Raw genomic sequence first — 20,485 nt, forward strand, 5'->3', positions numbered from 1 at the left:
CACCAAGGGGTTTCCGGTTACGAAGCAAAGACTCTCTAGATGGATAGTAGACGCCATCTCGCTAGCATACTCTTCCTTAGGCCTCAAATGCCCCATTGGAGTACGGGCCCACTCGAATAGAGGCATCGCCTCGTCGTGGGCATGGTCCAGTGGTGTGTCCATTGCGGATATTTGTGAGGCGGCCGGCTGGGCCTCGCCGTCCACATTTGCGAGGTTTTATAGCCTGGAAGTCCCAGCCTTACAGGCCAGGATCCTTTCCGCTTGAAATGGCACGCGCTGCGTAAACAGACATGACAGAGAGCCCTTGGCCGTGCCGCGCCCAAGTTCTCTGGTATTGTTCACCTGTTAGCTCTCGACCCCTGGGTGTCGAAGTTACGGGTATACTCTGGAACGATTAACCAGGCCGGGTGTGACCTAGAAAGCTCAGCCCGCTTAGCCTTGGGTTATTGTTGACTTCTCTATAAGCATTGGTTGCTTATGGAAGTTATACCTTTAGTCGTTCCACTACATTAGCACGGCGTGATTGGACTGTTCCCATATATGACGCAGTACGAGTGAAGTATTGAAAGGACACGTACTCGCGAGTACTAACGTAACCTCGGTTCCCTGAGATACGGGAACGAGTACTGCGTTGCTGACCGTGCTACGTAGCTGCACGACTCAATCACTGCCTCAGTCGAAGTAAACCTGAGAAACCTGTGGCGAGCGCCCGCTTATATAGCCAGATGCCCCGCCCATTCTGGCGGGCTTTGGCGGGCTTCGTCGCCATGTTTCACTACGTGAATGAAATAGGCTTCAGTTCAGGAGAAAAAAGGCTTTTTCCCATATGCGTCTTGAGCGAGACGCAGCACTCATTCCCGTATCTCAGGGAACCGAGGTTACGTTAGTAACCGAGTACGTTTTTGATATTTAATGCAATTACTGACTATAACTGACAGTATATCTTCGTGATAATCTCTGTGTGATGTTTATGAATAGATTTATGTGGTGACTCTTTTAAGTGGTGACTTTAAAGAATAGCCTACTTTCGAAAGTTCAAAACGTTCAGTTTTTTCTTGGTTTTGTGAATGTTAAAGAAACATTTTTGCAAACATTATGGGAATGTTACTTTGGAATATTCTCTAAACCATCTCAGATGAACGCCCAACTAAAATTTCGCAGAAAAACGTCCCATAAATGATAATGATAGAAATAATGTTTTTGAACTAACATTCTGAGAAGGTTATTAAAGATCAGATTACTTTGAATGAACGTTCTATTATCTCATGAAGTAAAATCATCAGAATTATTAGGATTATGTGTTATGATGCCTTTACCTCCTCTCATTAATAACGTAAATATAGTATTGGAATTGATTGTATTAAACAAACGTAGGCCTATTTAATTTTATAAGACATTTTATGAAATTGTTATAATTTTATTATAATTTTGTAATTTCTTTATAAGAAGTAAAAAAAAAAAAAGATGAAATAAAAATAATTTACTTATTTTAAAAAATGCCCCCCCCAAAGTCGCATTCTACACCTCTACAAATGACAAGCATTTGTATGGAGTGGGAGGTAACCTCTGAAGCGCGGCTGGCTTGATGCTCATATTTAGAGAGCCAGAAGTGTCTGCGGTGTTCAACATGAATCATGAGCTCTCATCTGAACTTCCCAAAAACTCTTATTACAATCTGCAATGTTTACTACATATGACGCAAAAGAATAAAAGAGAGAGAGCTGGTTGCACAGAGAGAAACACCAGGTCGATGGATGGCGATTGTGGCAATGCTTAAATCCTCATTACGGATGCACAGAACCGTGATCAACAGAATCACGGTGTGAATTACACTTTGAAGGATATATAATCACCACCAACAACGATGTCGGTTTCCCCCGTTGTTTTGTTTTGTCTCTTGCACATGCTGTTTTTAACGAAAATATACCTCTGTATGGAAACTGATTTTTGTGAACCTGTTCGACTTGACCGTGAAAATTTCCCAAGTCATGACAAACTGAACAACGAACTTGTTGTTTACAGAATAAACGCTTTTAATCAGGAATTTTATCTTAATCTTCTGCCTGACTCCAGTTTTCTGGCTCCTGATGGCACATTTCAATATAACACATCATCTTCAAGTGCTTTTTTAGGAGATGATTTTAGAAGATGCTTTTACTCCGGTGATATTGATGCAGACAGGAATTCATACGCAGCTCTCAGTCTATAATTTTATTTTATTTTTTTTTGGTTTTTTTTGTTTTAAGGAGTAAACTAAAAATTGAACAGATGGCCATCTCCTTTAAACTGCACCACTCATGTTTGACAGCATGAGAAAGTTGAAACATTTATGTCAAGATAATATTGGAATGTATTCAGTCTTCCCAAAATTTCTCCCTGAAGTCTCCAGGTGGCTGCACTATGATGTTCTCACATGGTTCCATCTGTCCTCGTAACAATGTCGTAACTACAGCTGTTTACAGGCATTCTTGGCCACCCTCACTGTTCCACACAACCCTATGCTTCTCATAATGTCAATACACAATAAGTTTCTATTTTGATCAGACAAATCGGAAATAGACAGTTCACACTTTGGATAATCACTGGGAAAAGCTCAGCGAGGAAGCCTGGATTACAGAGATTAATTAAGTGATGACAACTGCAACCCTGGCTATCATCTTCATAACACTTGATGCTTGTTATGTCACATAGTGTTTCATCACTGATTTCACACTATAATCATTTTCTTCACAGGACCTGTGTGGGGCTACCACATGTGACACTCTGGGTATGGCTGATGTAGGAACCATGTGTGATCCTAAGAGGAGCTGCTCAGTTATTGAAGATGATGGTCTTCCCTCAGCCTTCACCACCGCACATGAATTAGGTGAGAGCTTTGTTTAGTGTCAGAGTCAGTCTTTTGTGAGCAAAACAGGTGAACTGAAAGTCCTTGTCTGTGTTCTCTTCTCAGCGCCTGTCTGTGGTGTAAAGTTGAATCCTTTAGGGTGATGGGAGTTTGATGAGGCTTCTCACTCCTGAAATTCTATCTCTGATTCCTTGATCTTTAAACATGAATGTTGTGCCAGCTGTTTCCAGAAAAAAAGTCCTGCCACGCTTTATTATTAATTTAGAATAGCAATGACAACTGCATTCAAGAGTTTTCCACATCTCTCGATCCCTGTGAAAACAAAGGTTTAATAAAAGACAGATGGGAAAACATTAGCAGATGCTGAAGAACCACATTCACTGGGGCTGGTGCATCAGTGCCATCCTTATATGGTGTATACAGACAACTCTATGTACATATTTGAATCTGTTAGTTATCGTACACCTTACAGACAGACAGACAGACAGATAGATAGATAGATAGATAGATGGATGGATGGATGGATGGATGGATGGATGGATGGATGGATGGATGGATGGAACCATAGAATGATGGATGGATGGACGGACAGACAGATAGACAGACAGGCAGTAGATAGATGTTGACTACATTTAAAGTATATTTTTATCAATGGACAAAAACTCTTAACTGTAACTATTAATTGCATTTTCTGCTATGAAAATGAAAACAGACTTAGACCTCTTGACTATTTCTTTGGCTCTTGTCCAGGGCATGTGTTCAGTATGCCACATGACAATGTGAAGGCTTGTGAGGAGGTATTTGGAAAGCTGAAGGACAACCATATGATGTCTCCCACACTGATCCAGATTGACCACAACACGCCCTGGTCTGTCTGCAGCGCTGCCATCATCACAGACTTCCTGGATGATGGCCACGGTTAGTTTGATTGCTCTGCTGCAATCAACTTTGACATCTGTCTCAGCAATGTCGAATAAATACATTGAGGATATGCTCAGCTATACAAATCACCAAAATACTAAATGTAAAATTTGCATTAAGTACCTTTTGCTCTCCAGGTGACTGTCTGCTGGATCAGCCCCAAAAGCTTTTGGCTCTTCCAAATGACCCTCCGGGCATCAGCTACTCGCTCAGCCGTCAATGTGAACTGGCTTTCGGCTCAGGATCCAAGCCCTGTCCATACATGCAGGCGTGCTCCAAACTGTGGTGCACAGGGAAAGCTAAAGGACAGCTGGTGTGTCAGACTCGCCACTTTCCCTGGGCTGACGGTACGACCTGTGGCAGCAACAAGCTGTGCTATCGGGGGATCTGTACTGATAAGCAAAATACCAACAAAGACAAGGTGAGTGATGTACTAACTACAGTATATCGGACTGCAGACAAATGCGCTTGTGTTGTTTTATCTGACATGTCAGATGTTTTTGAAAAAAAATATTTTTTGCTCACCAAGGCTGCATTTATTTAATCAAAAATACAGTAAAAACAGTAATAATGTGAAATATTATTGCAATTTTAAATAACTGTTTTTTATTTTAATATTTAATATATTATGGCAAAGCTGAATTTTCAGCATCATTACTCTACTCTTCAGTGTCAAATAATCCTTCAGAAATCATTATAATATGCTGATTTGCTCAAATCTCAAATCTTATTATCAATGTTGAAAACAGTGTTGTTGTTGTTTTTTTGTTTTTTTTTTATATAGATATAAATATATAAATATAACTTTTGTACTATTATATTTCTTCACTGTCACTTTTGATCAATTTAACGTGTCCCTGCTGAAAATCTCACTGACCCTAGACTTTTGAACACTGAAACTGAAATTATTACATTAGAATATATTCCATTTATATATATTTATATTACATTTATGATGGTTAATGTATTTAAATGTAAATTTTCCAATAAAAATATCAAAAATCCAGTGTTGCTTCTCAAATAAATGTATATTTGTTGTTAAATTTTCTTGTTTTTTTGTTTTTAAATTTTCTTGTTATTTGTAGATACGTTTTACTGAAAAAAGTAAAAGGTACTTTATAGTGGGAAAGGGTTCTTTAGATTATTAAAATGTTGGTCACACTCATTAAAAAAAATCAGAAAAAGTTCATCTCTGGCATCACTGCTGAAACCCCGTTTTGGAACCTTCATGTTTTGATTTGTTTTGTTTTATTATTTTATTTTATTTTTATTTTATTAATTGAATTTTTTTTTATTTTTTTTTAATTTTTTTTGTGGTGTATAATGCTCATGATATATTTCTGCCGACAATGAACATTTAAATGCTAGTCTTTTTGAAGATGTTTGCCAGTCTTCTCAGCAAGGATGTAATTGTTTCTGAGACGTGTGGACTCTTTCCGCAGGCAGACGGCCAATGGGGTCGGTGGGGTCTGTATGGTTTGTGCTCCCGTACTTGTGGGGGAGGGGTGCAGCTCGCCAAAAGGGACTGTAACAACCCTGTCCCTGAAAACGGGGGCAAGTACTGTCAGGGACTGAGAGTGAAGTATCGCTCATGCAACTTAAAGCCCTGTAAAGACTCAGGTAAATGAAATATTTTTCAGTCTAATGTTAAACAATATGCATAAGTCAATATTCGTGTCTGACTATGACCATCTGTTTGTGACAGGAAAGAGCTTTCGAGAGGAGCAGTGTGAGGCATTCAATGGCATCAGTCTGAACACTAACAGACTTAGCCCGTCTGTGGTCTGGGTTCCGAAATACTCTGGAGTGTCTGTTAAGGACAGATGCAAGCTCATCTGCCGAGCCAACGGCACTGGATACTTCTATGTCCTTGCACAGAAGGTAAATAAATAAAAATAAATGCTTAAATACTGCAAAGTTGTTTGACATTCATAGTTCATGAGCAAAAGGAGCCAGTGTGCAGTTCTTCTCTCATGGAAAGAATAACATCCCCTTTCCAAAGCGAACAAGATACTTTTAAAAAGTAATGGTGAGAGCTTATCTCTCAGATATGGCCATGTGGAAAGACACAGTGCAGGGCTGCTTCTCATAATCACTCATGACGTAGATGGGAAGACAAAAACACTCACAGTTTCAGTAATCTAGACAGCTATAGCGTATCAGCTTACATTAGTTACACAACTAAAACTGTCTACTAACCAGCTGCAATGCAGCAAAGCGACGAGTGATGCTACATTCTGTTAGTCACTGAGTTTCTGTGCTAGCCACGCCCACATGACAACTCATTGGACCAAAATCATGCTATGTATATTAAATATGAAAAAAAGCATTCTTATATTAACTTTTATTATTATTTATATAAATTTTTTGCTCTTTTGTTAGATTTGACTGCTTTTATTGTCCTCATTTGTAAGTCGCTTTGGATAAAAGTGCCTGCTAAATGACTAAAAGTAAATGTAAATATATTTTTTTAAAGAAATTATAACTTTTATTCAGCATTGGATGGATTAAATTGTTCAAAAGTGACAGTAAATACATTTATAATGTTACAAACATTTCTATTTCAAATAAATGCTGTTCGTTTTGAAATTTCTATTCATCAAAGAATCCTAAAATATGTATTAAGGTTTCCACTAAATAAATAAATAAATAAAAAAAAAGTAAACAGCAAATCAGTTTTAGAATGAAGGATCTTCTGAAGGATCATGTGACACTGAAGACTGGAATAATGGTGCTGAAAATTCAGCTTTGCATCACAGGAATAAATTACATTTTAATCAAATAAATGCAACCTTGGTGAGCATAAGGGACTTCTTACACAAAAAAAATATCTTACTGACCCCACACTTTTGAACAGCAATGTATATACTTTTAATTTTAAGATCTGTATACTTCATATACATAAATAAAAATAATTTGATGAAATATGGGCAAGGAGAGCTAGAAGTGTTTCTGTAGCTCAATTGAGTTTTCAGTCACATGACCGGCTTGAAGACCTGGTGGGCAAAACATCCATAGAACTGCAGCACAAGCCTGTCGATTTTCTATCTGTTCCAATCCAAAAGTATTTAGATCATCTCTCAAAAGAATAAAACAAAGATATGTGAACAAAATAAAAGTACTGGCCATTAGCAATCCATATAAATCACCCACCGCAATATTTCAATCACTAAAAACAGCGGGACATTCTAAAACGTTTAATGTGAAAACGGTGATATTAAAAGATCAAATTCAGTACACACCTTATTGCTGATGCATGCTTTATGCAGGCAAGCAAATGAGCCCAGAATATGAACGCAATGTGCTAAATGGTTAAGCGGCTTCTTTATAATGGTTTTCTATGGGAAAATGTTTCATATTAAACTTTGCACATTGCGTTTATATTCTGGGTTCATCTGCTTGCCTGTACAAAGTATGCATCATCAATAAATTGTTTACTGAATTTGGCCTTTAAATATCACTGTCTTACTGCATTACTACTTAATGCAAACCTCGTAAAAATAACTGGAGGTCAGTGGAGGAAACTATGCTTTTGCCCTCCATGTAGGCGTTCCTGTAAGGGTGTGACGTCACGTCAAAACTATGAATTGGTAGTGTATGGCGCTAGCAAATCCAAGGTTATAGGTTTTACTGGTTATCACTTAACACCTTTAAGTTACCATACTTAAAAAGAGTGTAGTGAATGTGAATGTTATCTGTGTGACAGGTGGTGGACGGAACCCCTTGTTCTCCTGATACCTCAGCGGTCTGTGTTCAGGGAAAGTGCATTAAGGCTGGCTGTGATGGCAAACTGAGCTCCAACATGAAGTTTGACAAATGCGGTATGTGTGGTGGAGACAACCAAAACTGCAAGAAAGTCTCTGGAATGTTCACAAAACCCATGTAAGTGCTTTGTCTCTGAGGATATGGTTTTACAAGATCTAAAGGACTAGAGTCAGCTGCAGCAATGTCTTCAGGGTTGTTTGCCATTCAGAAGTGAATTGCAAATACTTCTGTTCCTGTTTTTTTTCTAGGCTTGATTGTGTTTATGGAGTGCAGTCTAACATGTCTCTAGCTATGTGAAAATAAGTTTATAATTGTAACAGTTAATTGTTGGAGCTGAGCTGAATGAGAGAGACATCCCTTCCACACCGCTCTGTCCCCTCTCTGAGAAACGTGCTGATCATTTCCTGCTTTTATGAAGCCCCGCCCTCAGAAATAGGCGATGGGCTCTGATTGGTTAGCTAGCCCAGTGTCCGGTTATATTGTAAACAGCGGCGTCACTAATATCGCTTATCAGTTTGAGCCCGATTGAGAAGCAGAGGATATTCTTTGCATTGAACTTTTAGCGCCGCAACTTTGCAGATATTGTTTATGCTCAAACAGCAACATTACACACTAACTAACGTTAAAAAAGTGAAATCGCAATCAACCACCCCTTTAAGGAAGCAAAATTAAAATGCGCAAGAATTTTAATTTTAGGATGACATAGTTACATGCTACATGTACTTACTATAGTAATAACAGTCAATTATGCATAATTACAAGTAACACTAAACCAAACCCTAACCCTATAGTAAGTACGTGTAGTTGATGAATATTACTAAAATAAAATGTAACCTTAAAATGAATTGAAATTCAAAGAAACTCATACAACTGCTAAAAGTGTAATTAACTAAATTCGAAAAATAAATTTATCAAAAAAGAAATTGTATTTAATTTTAATTCTTTAAATTATTATTTTTTTTTAATGCAATCATTTTTGTAACAACACTTCATTTGACATCATGCTATGATCTGTTGAAATTTTTTTATTGTAAATTCCACTTTAACTTCATTCCAATTCAACTTCCAACTGAAATTCCTGAGTGGTGTCATCAATTCAAATTCCAAATCATGAATCACAAAGAAGCCAAATCTTAAATTCTGAATATTGTCCAACTCTGTGATCTCATTTTTCAGGCATGGATATAATTTTGTGGTAACTCTACCGGTCGGAGCGGCAAACGTGGATATAAGGCAGCGCGGTTACCGCAGTTTGATTAACGATGACAACTATTTAGCAGTAAAGAACGTCCACGGCAAATATCTCCTGAATGGAAACTTTGTGGTTTCAGCAGTAGAAAAAGACATTATCGTAAAGGGAAGTCTACTTCGCTACAGTGGAACCGGGACATCGGTGGAAATACTGAAGGCCTCTAGACCTCTCAAAGAGTCTCTTACGGTGGAACTATTGTCGGTAGGTAAAATGACACCTCCTCGTGTGCGCTACTCCTACTACCAGAATGTGGGAAAGAAGGAGGGCAAGATCTTAAAGAAGGACGAGAGGAACCCTACACAGAACAGTGTGCTGGAAGACAGCAATAAAGTGGAGCTGAAGAAGCCAGCCTATCAGATGCCGTCTTATAAGTGGGTGGCAGCGGACTGGAATAAGTGCTCGGTTACCTGTGGGAATGGGGTTCAAAGTAGACTGATACAGTGTTTGGACTCGGATGGGGAGTCAGCCACACACTGTGACGGCACACAAAAGCCCAGTGCCATAAGGGCGTGTGGTGACCCTTGCCCAATGTGGAGTATAGGCGAATGGTCCTCATGCTCTAAAACCTGCGGGAAAGGCTTTAAGAGACGCCCACTGCGATGCATCACTCAGACTGGACTGCTTTTACCTAGAGACCACTGCCCAAGCAAAAGAAAGCCACAAGAACTGGACTTTTGCACTGTTTGGCCCTGCTAGTGAACGATTCGGTGTGTTCTGGGACCCATTTTATGGCGTCAAAGTGATCTTTTTACGTGTGCATCCTGTGTTGCCTCATTTGTAATGGGAATATTGTCATGAAACAAAGACAAAGGATGTCTTTTACCATTACAATGTTACATGTTAAGGTACAGATATCGCCTACCTCGAAAAGGACAGGGTGTTTTAAAGCAACTAAATAACGTAAAATTGTATAATGCTATGCTGTGGCATTAGAACTGTCACAAAATAAAACTAGCATCTCCTCTACATATGGTTTGTAGACAATATCAGAAAGTGTTTGAGTTTGTATTCAGACTTTAAATACATGTGAATAATTTGATCTAAATGTGAAGCATATTGTATGCAAAAATAGGGCGACTTGGTCCATGCACTAACCATTTGTATTCATATATTAGGCTGAGATAGCCAGTAGATTAAAACGTTCCTAATCATTAAAGTTTCAAGACAAAACAATGCCAAAATTAGGCTTTTAGTTTGGGTTTAGTGAAAGAAATCAGTACTTTACATTTTGGGCAGAAGAGGAGAGATTATGAACACATATTTACATTAATAAAATAATGTTAACGTTTAATATAATGGTACTGTACCCAAAGGGATAAAACAGTTAAATACTATAAATAAATCAGTTAAAATACTATATGGCAATAAACTTCATCAATTCAGCTATCTATATAAGTAAACCAGTTAGAAAGTCTTTGGGTATCTTGATGTTCTTGTAAAACTGATCTCTGCTAAAAGACACTGATGTTGATACAGCCTTGATACTGCAAATGTTGTGCAAAAGCAAGATCTTATACAATACGATTTCAATATCTAAAATCTCGACAGTATGCAGAGGAAAAAAGAAGAAATATTAAACACATGCGGCTGCTACTGCCATTATGATTTTAGCTGTAAAATATTGTACGTGTTTTATTGTACGTGTATTAGATGTATTCTCTGCTGGACTTACGAAGATACATTATAACTTGTGTAAACAACCTCTGTAAACCAAATGTTGTTGGTAAGAGCATCTCATTCATTCCAAAGGTGCTTCTTTGTTTCATTTTGTTTGCTTATCTTTTGATGTTAATACAGCAAAAGGCACTTACGTTTTTCTATTAGAATCCATTGTATACTATGTATACATCCATCAACTGTGCACAAATAAATACAGAAACATGAACTGCTCTGAGGGATCTCCTCACTCAGCTGGGTTGTGGAGAAGTGTGTATGAATCATGTATGTATAGCGATAAGCTTTAAAGTGTGCTGAAAAGTCATTTGGTCACGCCAGCTAATCTCTTCACTTAAGGCCGGATGAAGTGTCATGGACAAACCCATAGCATTCAGTGACACTGGAATTCTGCTGAGGCAAAAAAAAACTGGCCTGATAATCCTCTTCAATTGTGTGACGGATCTAAACCATCTCTAGTGTTTCACATATCAGGCCGAGCCACAGGTTACAGCCTATACTGGTATGAACTTTGGTATACAATGCATTTATTTAAAGCAAGACTAAAGAATGAATACATATAAATTAATATAAAAAAGCAGTGCATAGAATGGGCAGTTTTTCAGGTGTAACCTAAAAGTGTATGGAAACCATAAAATATCTCATAAATATCTAATAAATTTCCCCTGCTAGGATTCTAACAGTAGACGCAGCAAGCACTAACTTGGCACTAACTACTTTCTCCATGTTAAATGAAATCATATACTTGTTTATATTTATAATTAAATAATATACTATATATTATAATTTAAACACATATCTGTGATATTTCAGTATCATTGAGGTACTATTATAGTCTTTATTAATAGTTTGAATTTGTTTGATTTTGTATTTTCTGTTTTCGTTTAAATTTTAGTTCAAGTTTCCGTAATTCTGTTTTTGTCATTTTTATTAGTTGTCATTTTAACATACCTTTTATGAATTCTTATTCTGGTTTTTGTTATTTTAGTACATCAAGGTAACTAAATGAAAACTAAGAAATGTTTTTTTGGAAACTAGCTGAAATAAAATAAGCTGAAATTTATAAATAAATAAATTATTTATTTATTTTTTCAGTTAACATTTATTTTGTCAATTACCAAAGATGTTTTTTATGGTTTTGGTTTTAGTTTTAGTTAATTATAATAAACGTTATGTGATTTATATTATAAAAAAACAGTTTTTACAAATTAAAACAAGTAAATACACACAAATAATATTTTTCACATTATACTTTAAATACATATAATTTACATAATAAATTAAAATACAAGTAACTGACCTGGCATTAAAATCATAGTATTGAAAAGTCAAAAGCACAACCTTCTCCAGCCAAGGTTAAAACATATACTTTTTTTATAATAACAATTAAAAATACATACTACATATTATAATTTAAATTTTATATTATAAAAATAGTTTTTACAAATTAAAAAAACTAAATACACATACTTTTTTACGTGATACTATATATATTTAATTTACATTATACATAAAAAATAATAATTAAAACAGCAACTAAATGCATGCTTAGTTAAGCTAAAAAAATCTACAACTTTTCTAACAGTGATTATTTCAGCTTCAATAATTCTGTAAATGATGAAGAGTGTGGTGTCATTAGTGAAAACAAAGTGTATTTCCACTGAAGACAAAAGCAGCACTTTCACAGCTGAAGATATTGGATGCGAGGGAGCAAATGGGTTTCCATGTGGTCATAAGAGCGACTAAGAAATATTATTCTTACATCATGGTGCAGACACACACACACACACACTGCACAGCTGCAATAAAAAGAGTCTTTGGCTATGAAACTAATAATAGCTTCACATTTCAGGTCTAACGCATTTGGGGAACACCTACAGAGAGAAAAATATTTCAGCAGTACACAGAGTCCATTTAAAAAGCATACATGATGACAGATTTAAAGCATTTGATTAGTACTTAACTAATCCAGAAAACTCTTAATGCATTTTATTTTTAGCTTGATTAATCTGGAAAACATTAATGCACTGAAATAAATTTCAAGAGGTTTATCCTTTTTTGACTAACTTCCAATTAAAAAATGTCTCTGTCCTAACCAAACACTGCACACAGTTTGTCCAACTCCACGATATTAAAACTCTCAGCTGCTTTGGATCTATTGTTCCACAGGTTGACCTCGCCTGCTCTTGAACCTTGAGAACACCCATGAAAATCTAGATGATCAGCATTGCTGAAGTTAATGATTGCTGAAGTTTGGACATGTTTTAAAATCAAAGAAATTACCTTGTGGCAAAAAAAATGGAAAGAATAGCCAATGTGTTTTCGTCAACACAGAGCACCCAAAGTATCTGCTGTGCCTGCAGTCTCATAAATACTCGAATTCAAATTTGATTAGTGATTTTAAAATGAACTCCCCTGAAATGAACTGTACATTCATACATTTGGTCAATGTTAGCGGATAACGAAACCTCATTTTAAGTTTTTAACCTATTGTTACCCATTAAGTCTTTGTTCGGACCACCAAACAAATCAAAAGCCAAGCGTGAAGATGGCCAGGAGGAAAAAAGCTCTGTGAACCAAGAGGCCACGTTTCTTTCATTGGCTTCTCTTGGCTGTTTGAGAGAGCTGCTTTAAATCCACGTCATTGGAGACACTGCTTTTACAAGGTCATTCGAGAGTACAAGCTTAGAAAATGAACAGGACCTTCTGTTACGGGGGTCTCACATAATGAGCTGTTGGACTATAAAAAATCCAAAAGAAATCTCCACAACATCAAACCGAATGTTTAAAATTATCCGAAGCGCAAATGCTAATTCTAGAGATCACACGAAGCTGCCAATGAGGCCACTGCAATATTTGAAAATGAAGGCCAAAAATATTTCAAAAAAGCTCATTTATTTAAAGTCTCTTTTTGAAGTCTATTTTTATTTCTTGTAAATTCACTTTTAAATTTTAAATATGTAAATGTATGTATGTGCATTTATAAAATTCATATTTACATTCACAAATTCATATACGTAAACAATATATATGGCTGAATCTTATGGAAGCTGGTTTCCACCATGGGATAAAAAATAGAAAAGGTAATTTCTACTTTTTTATCTCACAATTCAGACTTTTTTTCTCGCAGTTCTGAGTTTATGTCTCACAATTCTCACAACTGTGAGAAAAAAGTGAGAGATATACAGAACTGAAGAAAAAATATATATAATCTCTGAATTGCAAGATTTCTCGCAATTCTGATTTTATATCTTGTATAAATTAATTAATTAATTAATAAACTTGAATGACTTTGAATCTTCTGTGGAACACAAAAGGAAAATGTCAAACAAACAAACAAAAGCTCATACAATGGAAGTCAATGGGGTCCAGTGTTGTTCGGACCCCAAATTTCTTCAAAAGTATCTTTGTTTGTGTTCTGCACGAAAAAAAAGCAAAAGAAATACAGGTGTAGAACAACATGAGGATGAATACATTTTGACAGAATGTTAATTTTTTGACCATTTTAAAATCAGCATTTTACTACAGCATTTTGTAGCATGCAAGTCAAAAATCAAAAATCTAAAATAAATACCTATGCATGATTTTGAACAATCAATTTGCTGTATGTTTAAGCTAAACTCACAAAGTCTTAACTATTAAATTTAAGTCATAATGTGCAAATAGGCTATTCTACAATATTCTTCAGTATTCCATCACAAGGAACTGCAAATACTTATTTGGTAAGTGAAAATGGCAAAAACACCACATCGACCTCACCCAGTGCATTAGTTAGTGGGCAAAAATGGGGATTTTCCAGGGTTACTGCAGATTTAAGTTGCTATGGTGCAAAGGTATAACGCACACCAAAATAAGGGTTGTGCCTAATCTGTGTGAAACTTTAGAGACATTAGAGCAAGGTACAGAGAACTGTAACTGGTGAGATCACAGCCACTCCCTGATTATCAACACAGAAATAGCCTCAGATTATGACATTGTGCAGCCATCATCATTTGCCCAGGCTGAGTTTGAAGTAAATGGCACCTGTTGTTGACAATGTGATTGAGAACGAAAGGAAATAGATGATATATTGAATGTTAAAATGGAAATAGTGAGTCAGCCTAAAGCTGAAGACCCCAGGATGAAAGACATTTCCATTAAATAGTGACGTAACCATTACATAGAATCATGTGACATTCTCGTCCCCCTTCTTTAGTGAACAGAGAAGGAATCATCCAATGCAAAATGACTGTTTATCCTTGATTCTATGGACTCCCATGTGAAAAAGAAGTGTGTTTAATTGTTTCAAATGTGCACTTGTAGTGTACGAATCTTAAAAACATATCTAAAAAACTGTACTTGCAGAGAATTTAATATTAAAAGGCCACTCTAGTGCATTTAAAGAGAGTAGACTTTCATGAATGTGTTTCTCAATACACTATTTAAAAAAGTGAACATAATAATGTCAAATTAAAAGTTTTACTTTAAAACATTGTTTAAATACTATTATGTCATGCTTTTAAGAAGTACACTTGTTTTTTTTAAACTATAATGTTTATTTATTTTTTTATTTTTTTATTTAATTGCAATTAACACAGAATTAAAGTAGCAGTTCACACACACACACACACACACACACACACACACACACACACGTTTACTTAGCTATCTACATGGGGACATTAAATAGAATTATATTGTTTTTATATACAGATAGTTATAGATTTAACTTCTGCATTTTTACAATAAAAAAAATTATAAACACAAATGAGGACGTCCCCAAAGGGAGGTTTTTGGGAGATTTTTTCAGGTGTATCTAATTTTTTTTGGGTACATATTTGTCCCCAATATATAGTTACACACACACACATGTTGAAAGAGTTTTTAAATGCAAAACATACATTAACAGTTTACTACAAATTTGTCCCCAAAATATGGTTAAGTAGGTACACACACACAAACACACACACACACACAAATAAAAAATAAAAATAAAAATTCACCCTTGTGTCATTCCAAACCCGTAAGACTTTGGTTAATCTTCAAAACACAAAATAAGATATTTTTAATGAAACCTATGAGGTTCTTCATATTTGATGTGCTCTGTGCCTCTGTGCATGTGTCAGTCATTGTTTAGATGTAAATAAAAGCCTAAATATAAATATGTTTATCATATACAGTAATCATATATTTTTACACAACTTAGATTAAACTACTCAATTCATATGGATTCATTTTACAACGCCTTTAATGTATGATCTTCCAAGTTTTGGTTACCTGGACTTCAAATGGAGGGACAGAACCCTCCAAGGTTTCATTAAAAATATCTTAATTTGTGTTTTGAAGATTGTGTTTTGAGTTTTTGGGGTTTAAAATTAAATGAGCATGAGTAAATAATGAAATGTTTCATTTTTGGGTGAGCTATCACTTTAAATGTTCAAAAAACATGACATTCTGTTCGCACTTAAGTATTTTCTTTTAAAGTATGTTATTTCCATAGTAAGTATTCCTTTTAAAAGTATACTAAAGTGTACTTCTTTTTCACAAAGTGGTTTGGACATTGAAAAACAGCATAAAAGTTTTCAAAAACCTTTGTGAAGTCTGTAAAACAGACTTTTCCTTTTCTTTTTTATTTTAAAATATTTTAGTGTGTGAGAAATACAATATTTTGATTAGCCTGAACTAAGGTAGGTTTTAGATATAATTTTAAATGTCAAGAGGAATCTTCCAGCAATGAGCTGGAGATGTGAACCATGGCTGCTTCTCCGGCCAGCCGGTTTTTCTTGCCCTTACACAACAAAACTGCCTTTTGTTATCTTAAGAAGATGGAACCAGTGGATGCCAGGAATCCACAATCAATGCCAAAGCTTTGATCCCTTGGACTGTCTCCACTGATGCTTGGCCTTTTTCAAGCTGACAGCAGTAGTTCTTCATCAAAATACGATATTAACTCACATGTGCATTAAATTACATGCAAAATTACATTATGAATGGCCTCTACATTCACTAGTAGCTAATCAGTGGAACAATAGCATTGAAATAAAGGCACAGTTCTGCAATGCTCAGGCCTGCTGGTTTGTGTCTAATCACACAGGAGAGATCAGCAAGGGTTAAATCTTAATTTGCTGTGTATGCATGACAAGTTGACAAGGGCCCGAGATTACCCCCCTCTCCTCGCACGCTGTGCAGACACAGGCTCTGATAAGAGTGCTGCATAAAGGAGGTAGTGAACCAAGATCAGTGTTGGCAGAGGAGGCAATTTACCAGACACTTGCTCTGCCGTGACTGGATGGGAGTAATGAAATCATGTGGCTTTCACCCTTCAACTGATTTTAACAATATGAGAGACGCCTTATTAAGGAGGAATCCAGTGAACTGATCTCTCCTGCCGTTTGATAATGCCCCTGCATATAGTGCCCTTGTTCTGTGAATGAAGCCAGATGGCTCTGCAGAGTATGGGAAAATATTCTTAATTAGTGATGTGTTCAATTATAGACAGCACGTGGTCGTCTTTACACCTTCAACCCAAAGAACAAATTTAAAATATGTCAAAACATGAAGGACAAGCTGAGCATGCAGAACTTACAAATAAGTAACATGGGCTGCTTGTCTTCTGTTTTTTAAATAATAATGATAATAGCTTATAAAACTTGGATTCCTACAATCCCAGGTTTTGGTCATTAATTTACATGACAACGGCATTTTGGGGGGTTGAAAATGCAAACTTTCGAAAACAGGTTTTAAAGTTATTGAAAATTATACCATTACCATCTCGGTGTAAACTGCAAAAATGAGAATTTGTAAAAACGGTGACGTCATGTCCATGCATATTAAGTGTTCAGTGTGTGGTATCATGGTATGATTTCAAATCAAATTGCATCAATATGTGTTTTCGTCACATCTGTCTATGGAAGCCCGTTTCCTCCACGGAATTAAAAAAAATAAAAAAGGTAACTGCAACTTTTTATTTCACAATTCTGATTTTTTTCTTGCAATTCTGAGAAGAAATGTATTTCTATAAATCTCTATCATTTAAATGATCAGATTCACTACATTGACAGCATCAAATGAAAACTAAACTCGTTCTAAAAATTCATCTTCACAGTGATTCTGTAATTTGTCAACTAAAACTGTGGAACACAACAGGTATCAAAACAGAAAGAAAATAAACTTTCACAATACACTTTGGTATCTTTTAGTGGGTTTATCTGCAGTTTCTGAAGGTTAGAAATCTTACACCTGGATCAGGTGTGTCTTGTCAAAGCTTTCAGTATGTTGTCAGTGTTCTCAATCAATGGTCTGTCAGCGCATGAGGTAATGCATATCCTGAGGCCTTGAGACGGTTTCCTGCTCAAATCATAGCTCTTGCACAACATCTTAACTACATCAACTCCACAAAGTTGTATTTGTCTTTGCAGCAGCAGGTTTTTCTGATGGAGGTTAGTTGTATTATTTAGTACCCCTCGGGAGTAGTGAAAATTTAAGAGGCCGTCCACACCAAAGAAACCAATATGGCATGTGTTTCAGAAGGTGTGTGTGGTTTCAGGGAAGACTTAATCATGGCAATGTTTTGGGCTATGCATCAATGTTATTTCAAAAACTATTAGCGGTTTTATGTCAGGCAAAAAACAGATATGTTATGCTGGCATGAGAGCATCTCATGTACTAAAACTTAATGTAACTTCAAAGCATTCTCATTAAAAAACAATTCATGATATACCTAACATACAGTCAGATGTAGCTATAACTTCAATGCTTTAAGGTTGGTAGAAATGAACATTTGTTTAAAATTTCTTTCATTGACTTACAATGTACTCCCACCACATTCCCAGCACTTTTATGTAGTTCAAGTATGCCCAAGTACACTATTACAGTCCCGTTGAGCTGAGTCCCGGCCCAGATCCAGTATGCACCTATAACATTCCAAGCAAACTTTTACCATGTTGACCTACAAAACAATGAGGTTTCCATTTACAAACAACTATGAAATCTATTTATGTAGTTAAAATGTGTTCTTCTTCCTTGTGAAAAAAAAAGTAAAAATAGTACTTATGTATTATATTATGTGGTTATCATAGCTTAAGAATTTATGATTTTAACCTTTTCATGTTTAGTATCATTTTATGTGTCTCAGTGCAATAGGTAAAATGGTCTCAATTTTACAACAGCCACTTTCATCACTGAAGAATTCTGTTCTGCTGCTGAGGGGTGTGTCTTCCTCAGGGCCTTTCCCTTCTCTGGCCAGGTGTGACCCTGGGGTCATGGGATCCTGACAAACCAAAAGGTCTTTTATGCTTTTACAACTGATTTGAAGATTTGTTTGTTCTGGTTTGGCTTTATAAGCGAAGTGGCATTACAGTCAAGTGGGATTCTGTAACCAGAAAACGTGTGTGTGTGTGTGTGTGTGTGTGTGTGTGTGTGTGTGTTTGTGTGTGAGTCTCTGGAGCTCTGCACTAGAACTCTCACATGCTGTTGTGTGTCTCATAGCTGTCAGGTTTGCATTTCTTGTATTATCAAATTTGTAATTGAGTTAAACACATTGTGCTCATAGAACACACATTACAGTTGTTTGTGCTACTACATGTACACATAGACTAGCTGAGTTTATTCTTTAAAACACATGATTGCTTTACTGTAATTGTGGCATAGGTAAAAGATTGTAGATGCTATGCATTCTAGCAAACACATCGCTTCGCTTCAGAAGGCCTTTATTAACCCCCCGGAGCCGTGCGGAGTACTTTTATGATGGATGGATGCACTTTTTTGGGCTTCAAAATCTCAACCCCCATTCACTGCCATTATAAAGCTTGGAATTTAACACACTTCTTTTTTACATGGGCCGGCATTCTCAGATCACAAGTCACAACTTCTCCCCTCACTTGCTTACCAGCTGTGTGTTTTCACTGAGACAGATCAGCCAATATAATATAAACACTTTATATTTTGTCATTATAATGGTAGTTAAAGGATTATGCAGTGCTAAACAAATTTAAAAGGCATTTAGATCAAAACATGCTAGTTCAGAGAAGCCATTCCATCAGTTCTTGAATTTCCTGCATGTATTGGTAATACAAAAGTGAAGAGCACTCTTGAGACCTAGACGGTTGTGCTTAGTAATAGGATAATTAGTCACCCCAGTAGTCCAAATCCATTCATGAGCACCTTTAACACTAAACATGAAGGCCACAGCTATACTCTTTATTTTCAGCTGTATGGATGTGTTTTCAACACCACAATGCTGAGCCAATATCTTCTCGTCTCTTTTGAAGCCAAGAGGATTTTTGATGTCTAAATGATGGATTCTTGTTTTCCAGCATTTGCACTGTCTGAAATCCCATGTTCTCCTATATGGATTACAGCCAAGAGAAATCAGCATCTAATACGACACATATCTCAGCTGTCTCAACTCATCAGTCTAAAGCACTCATGGGCCAAGTATTTGAGGGAACATCTAATAAACAGTGTCTGTTTGAAGAGACAAAGTCTGTTTGTGGAAAAATATATTTCACTAAATTTATATTTTGATGGAATTCATTTTAAGAAGATTCTTTCTTAAGACTATTTTTGTGAATCTGGCCCCAGTTCGCACTGATTATAACAGCATGGAGAAGAGCAGCCAGCATATTCTTAAAAGTTTCTCCTTTTTAAAATCACCCAGGTTTGGAATGACATGAGAGTGAATAAATGATGACAGTTTGTATTTTTGGTCAACTGTCCCATTAAAGGAATAGTTTCCCAAAAAAGAAAATTTGCAGAAAATGTAATTATAGGCCATCCGAGATGTAGATGTCCTACAAACACGCAGCTTTTTATTTCACAAGATGCTAATTGATTGGACTGGAGTTGTGTGGATTACTTGTGTATTATTGTAATGTTTTTATCAGCTCTTTGGACTCTCATTCTGATGGCACCCATTCACTGCAAAGGATCCATCGGTGAGCAAGTGATGTAATGCTAAATTTCTTCAAATCTGTTCCGATGAAGAAACAAACTCATCTACATCTTGGATGACCCATTGAAATTTTCTGGAAATGTTCATATTTGGGTTG

General features: G+C 36.2%; 1 protein-coding gene across 1 annotated transcript; it reads left to right on the plus strand.

Annotated features, from left to right (window-relative positions):
* Positions 1–2,727: 2,727 nt before the first annotated feature.
* On the plus strand, positions 2,728–10,697 carry LOC107659940 (A disintegrin and metalloproteinase with thrombospondin motifs 15-like; the record flags this gene model as incomplete). The annotated part of the gene is made up of 7 exons (XM_016449052.1): positions 2,728–2,866; positions 3,596–3,763; positions 3,904–4,187; positions 5,209–5,386; positions 5,472–5,647; positions 7,473–7,648; positions 8,708–10,697. Coding segments are annotated over 7 exons (1,893 nt in total), but the record flags the coding sequence as incomplete, so codon positions are not given.
* Positions 10,698–20,485: the final 9,788 nt, after the last annotated feature.

Source organism: Sinocyclocheilus anshuiensis, unplaced genomic scaffold (assembly GCF_001515605.1).
Source record: "Sinocyclocheilus anshuiensis isolate Anshui unplaced genomic scaffold, SAMN03320099.WGS_v1.1 scaffold1241, whole genome shotgun sequence".
Classification (NCBI taxonomy): domain Eukaryota; kingdom Metazoa; phylum Chordata; class Actinopteri; order Cypriniformes; family Cyprinidae; genus Sinocyclocheilus; species Sinocyclocheilus anshuiensis.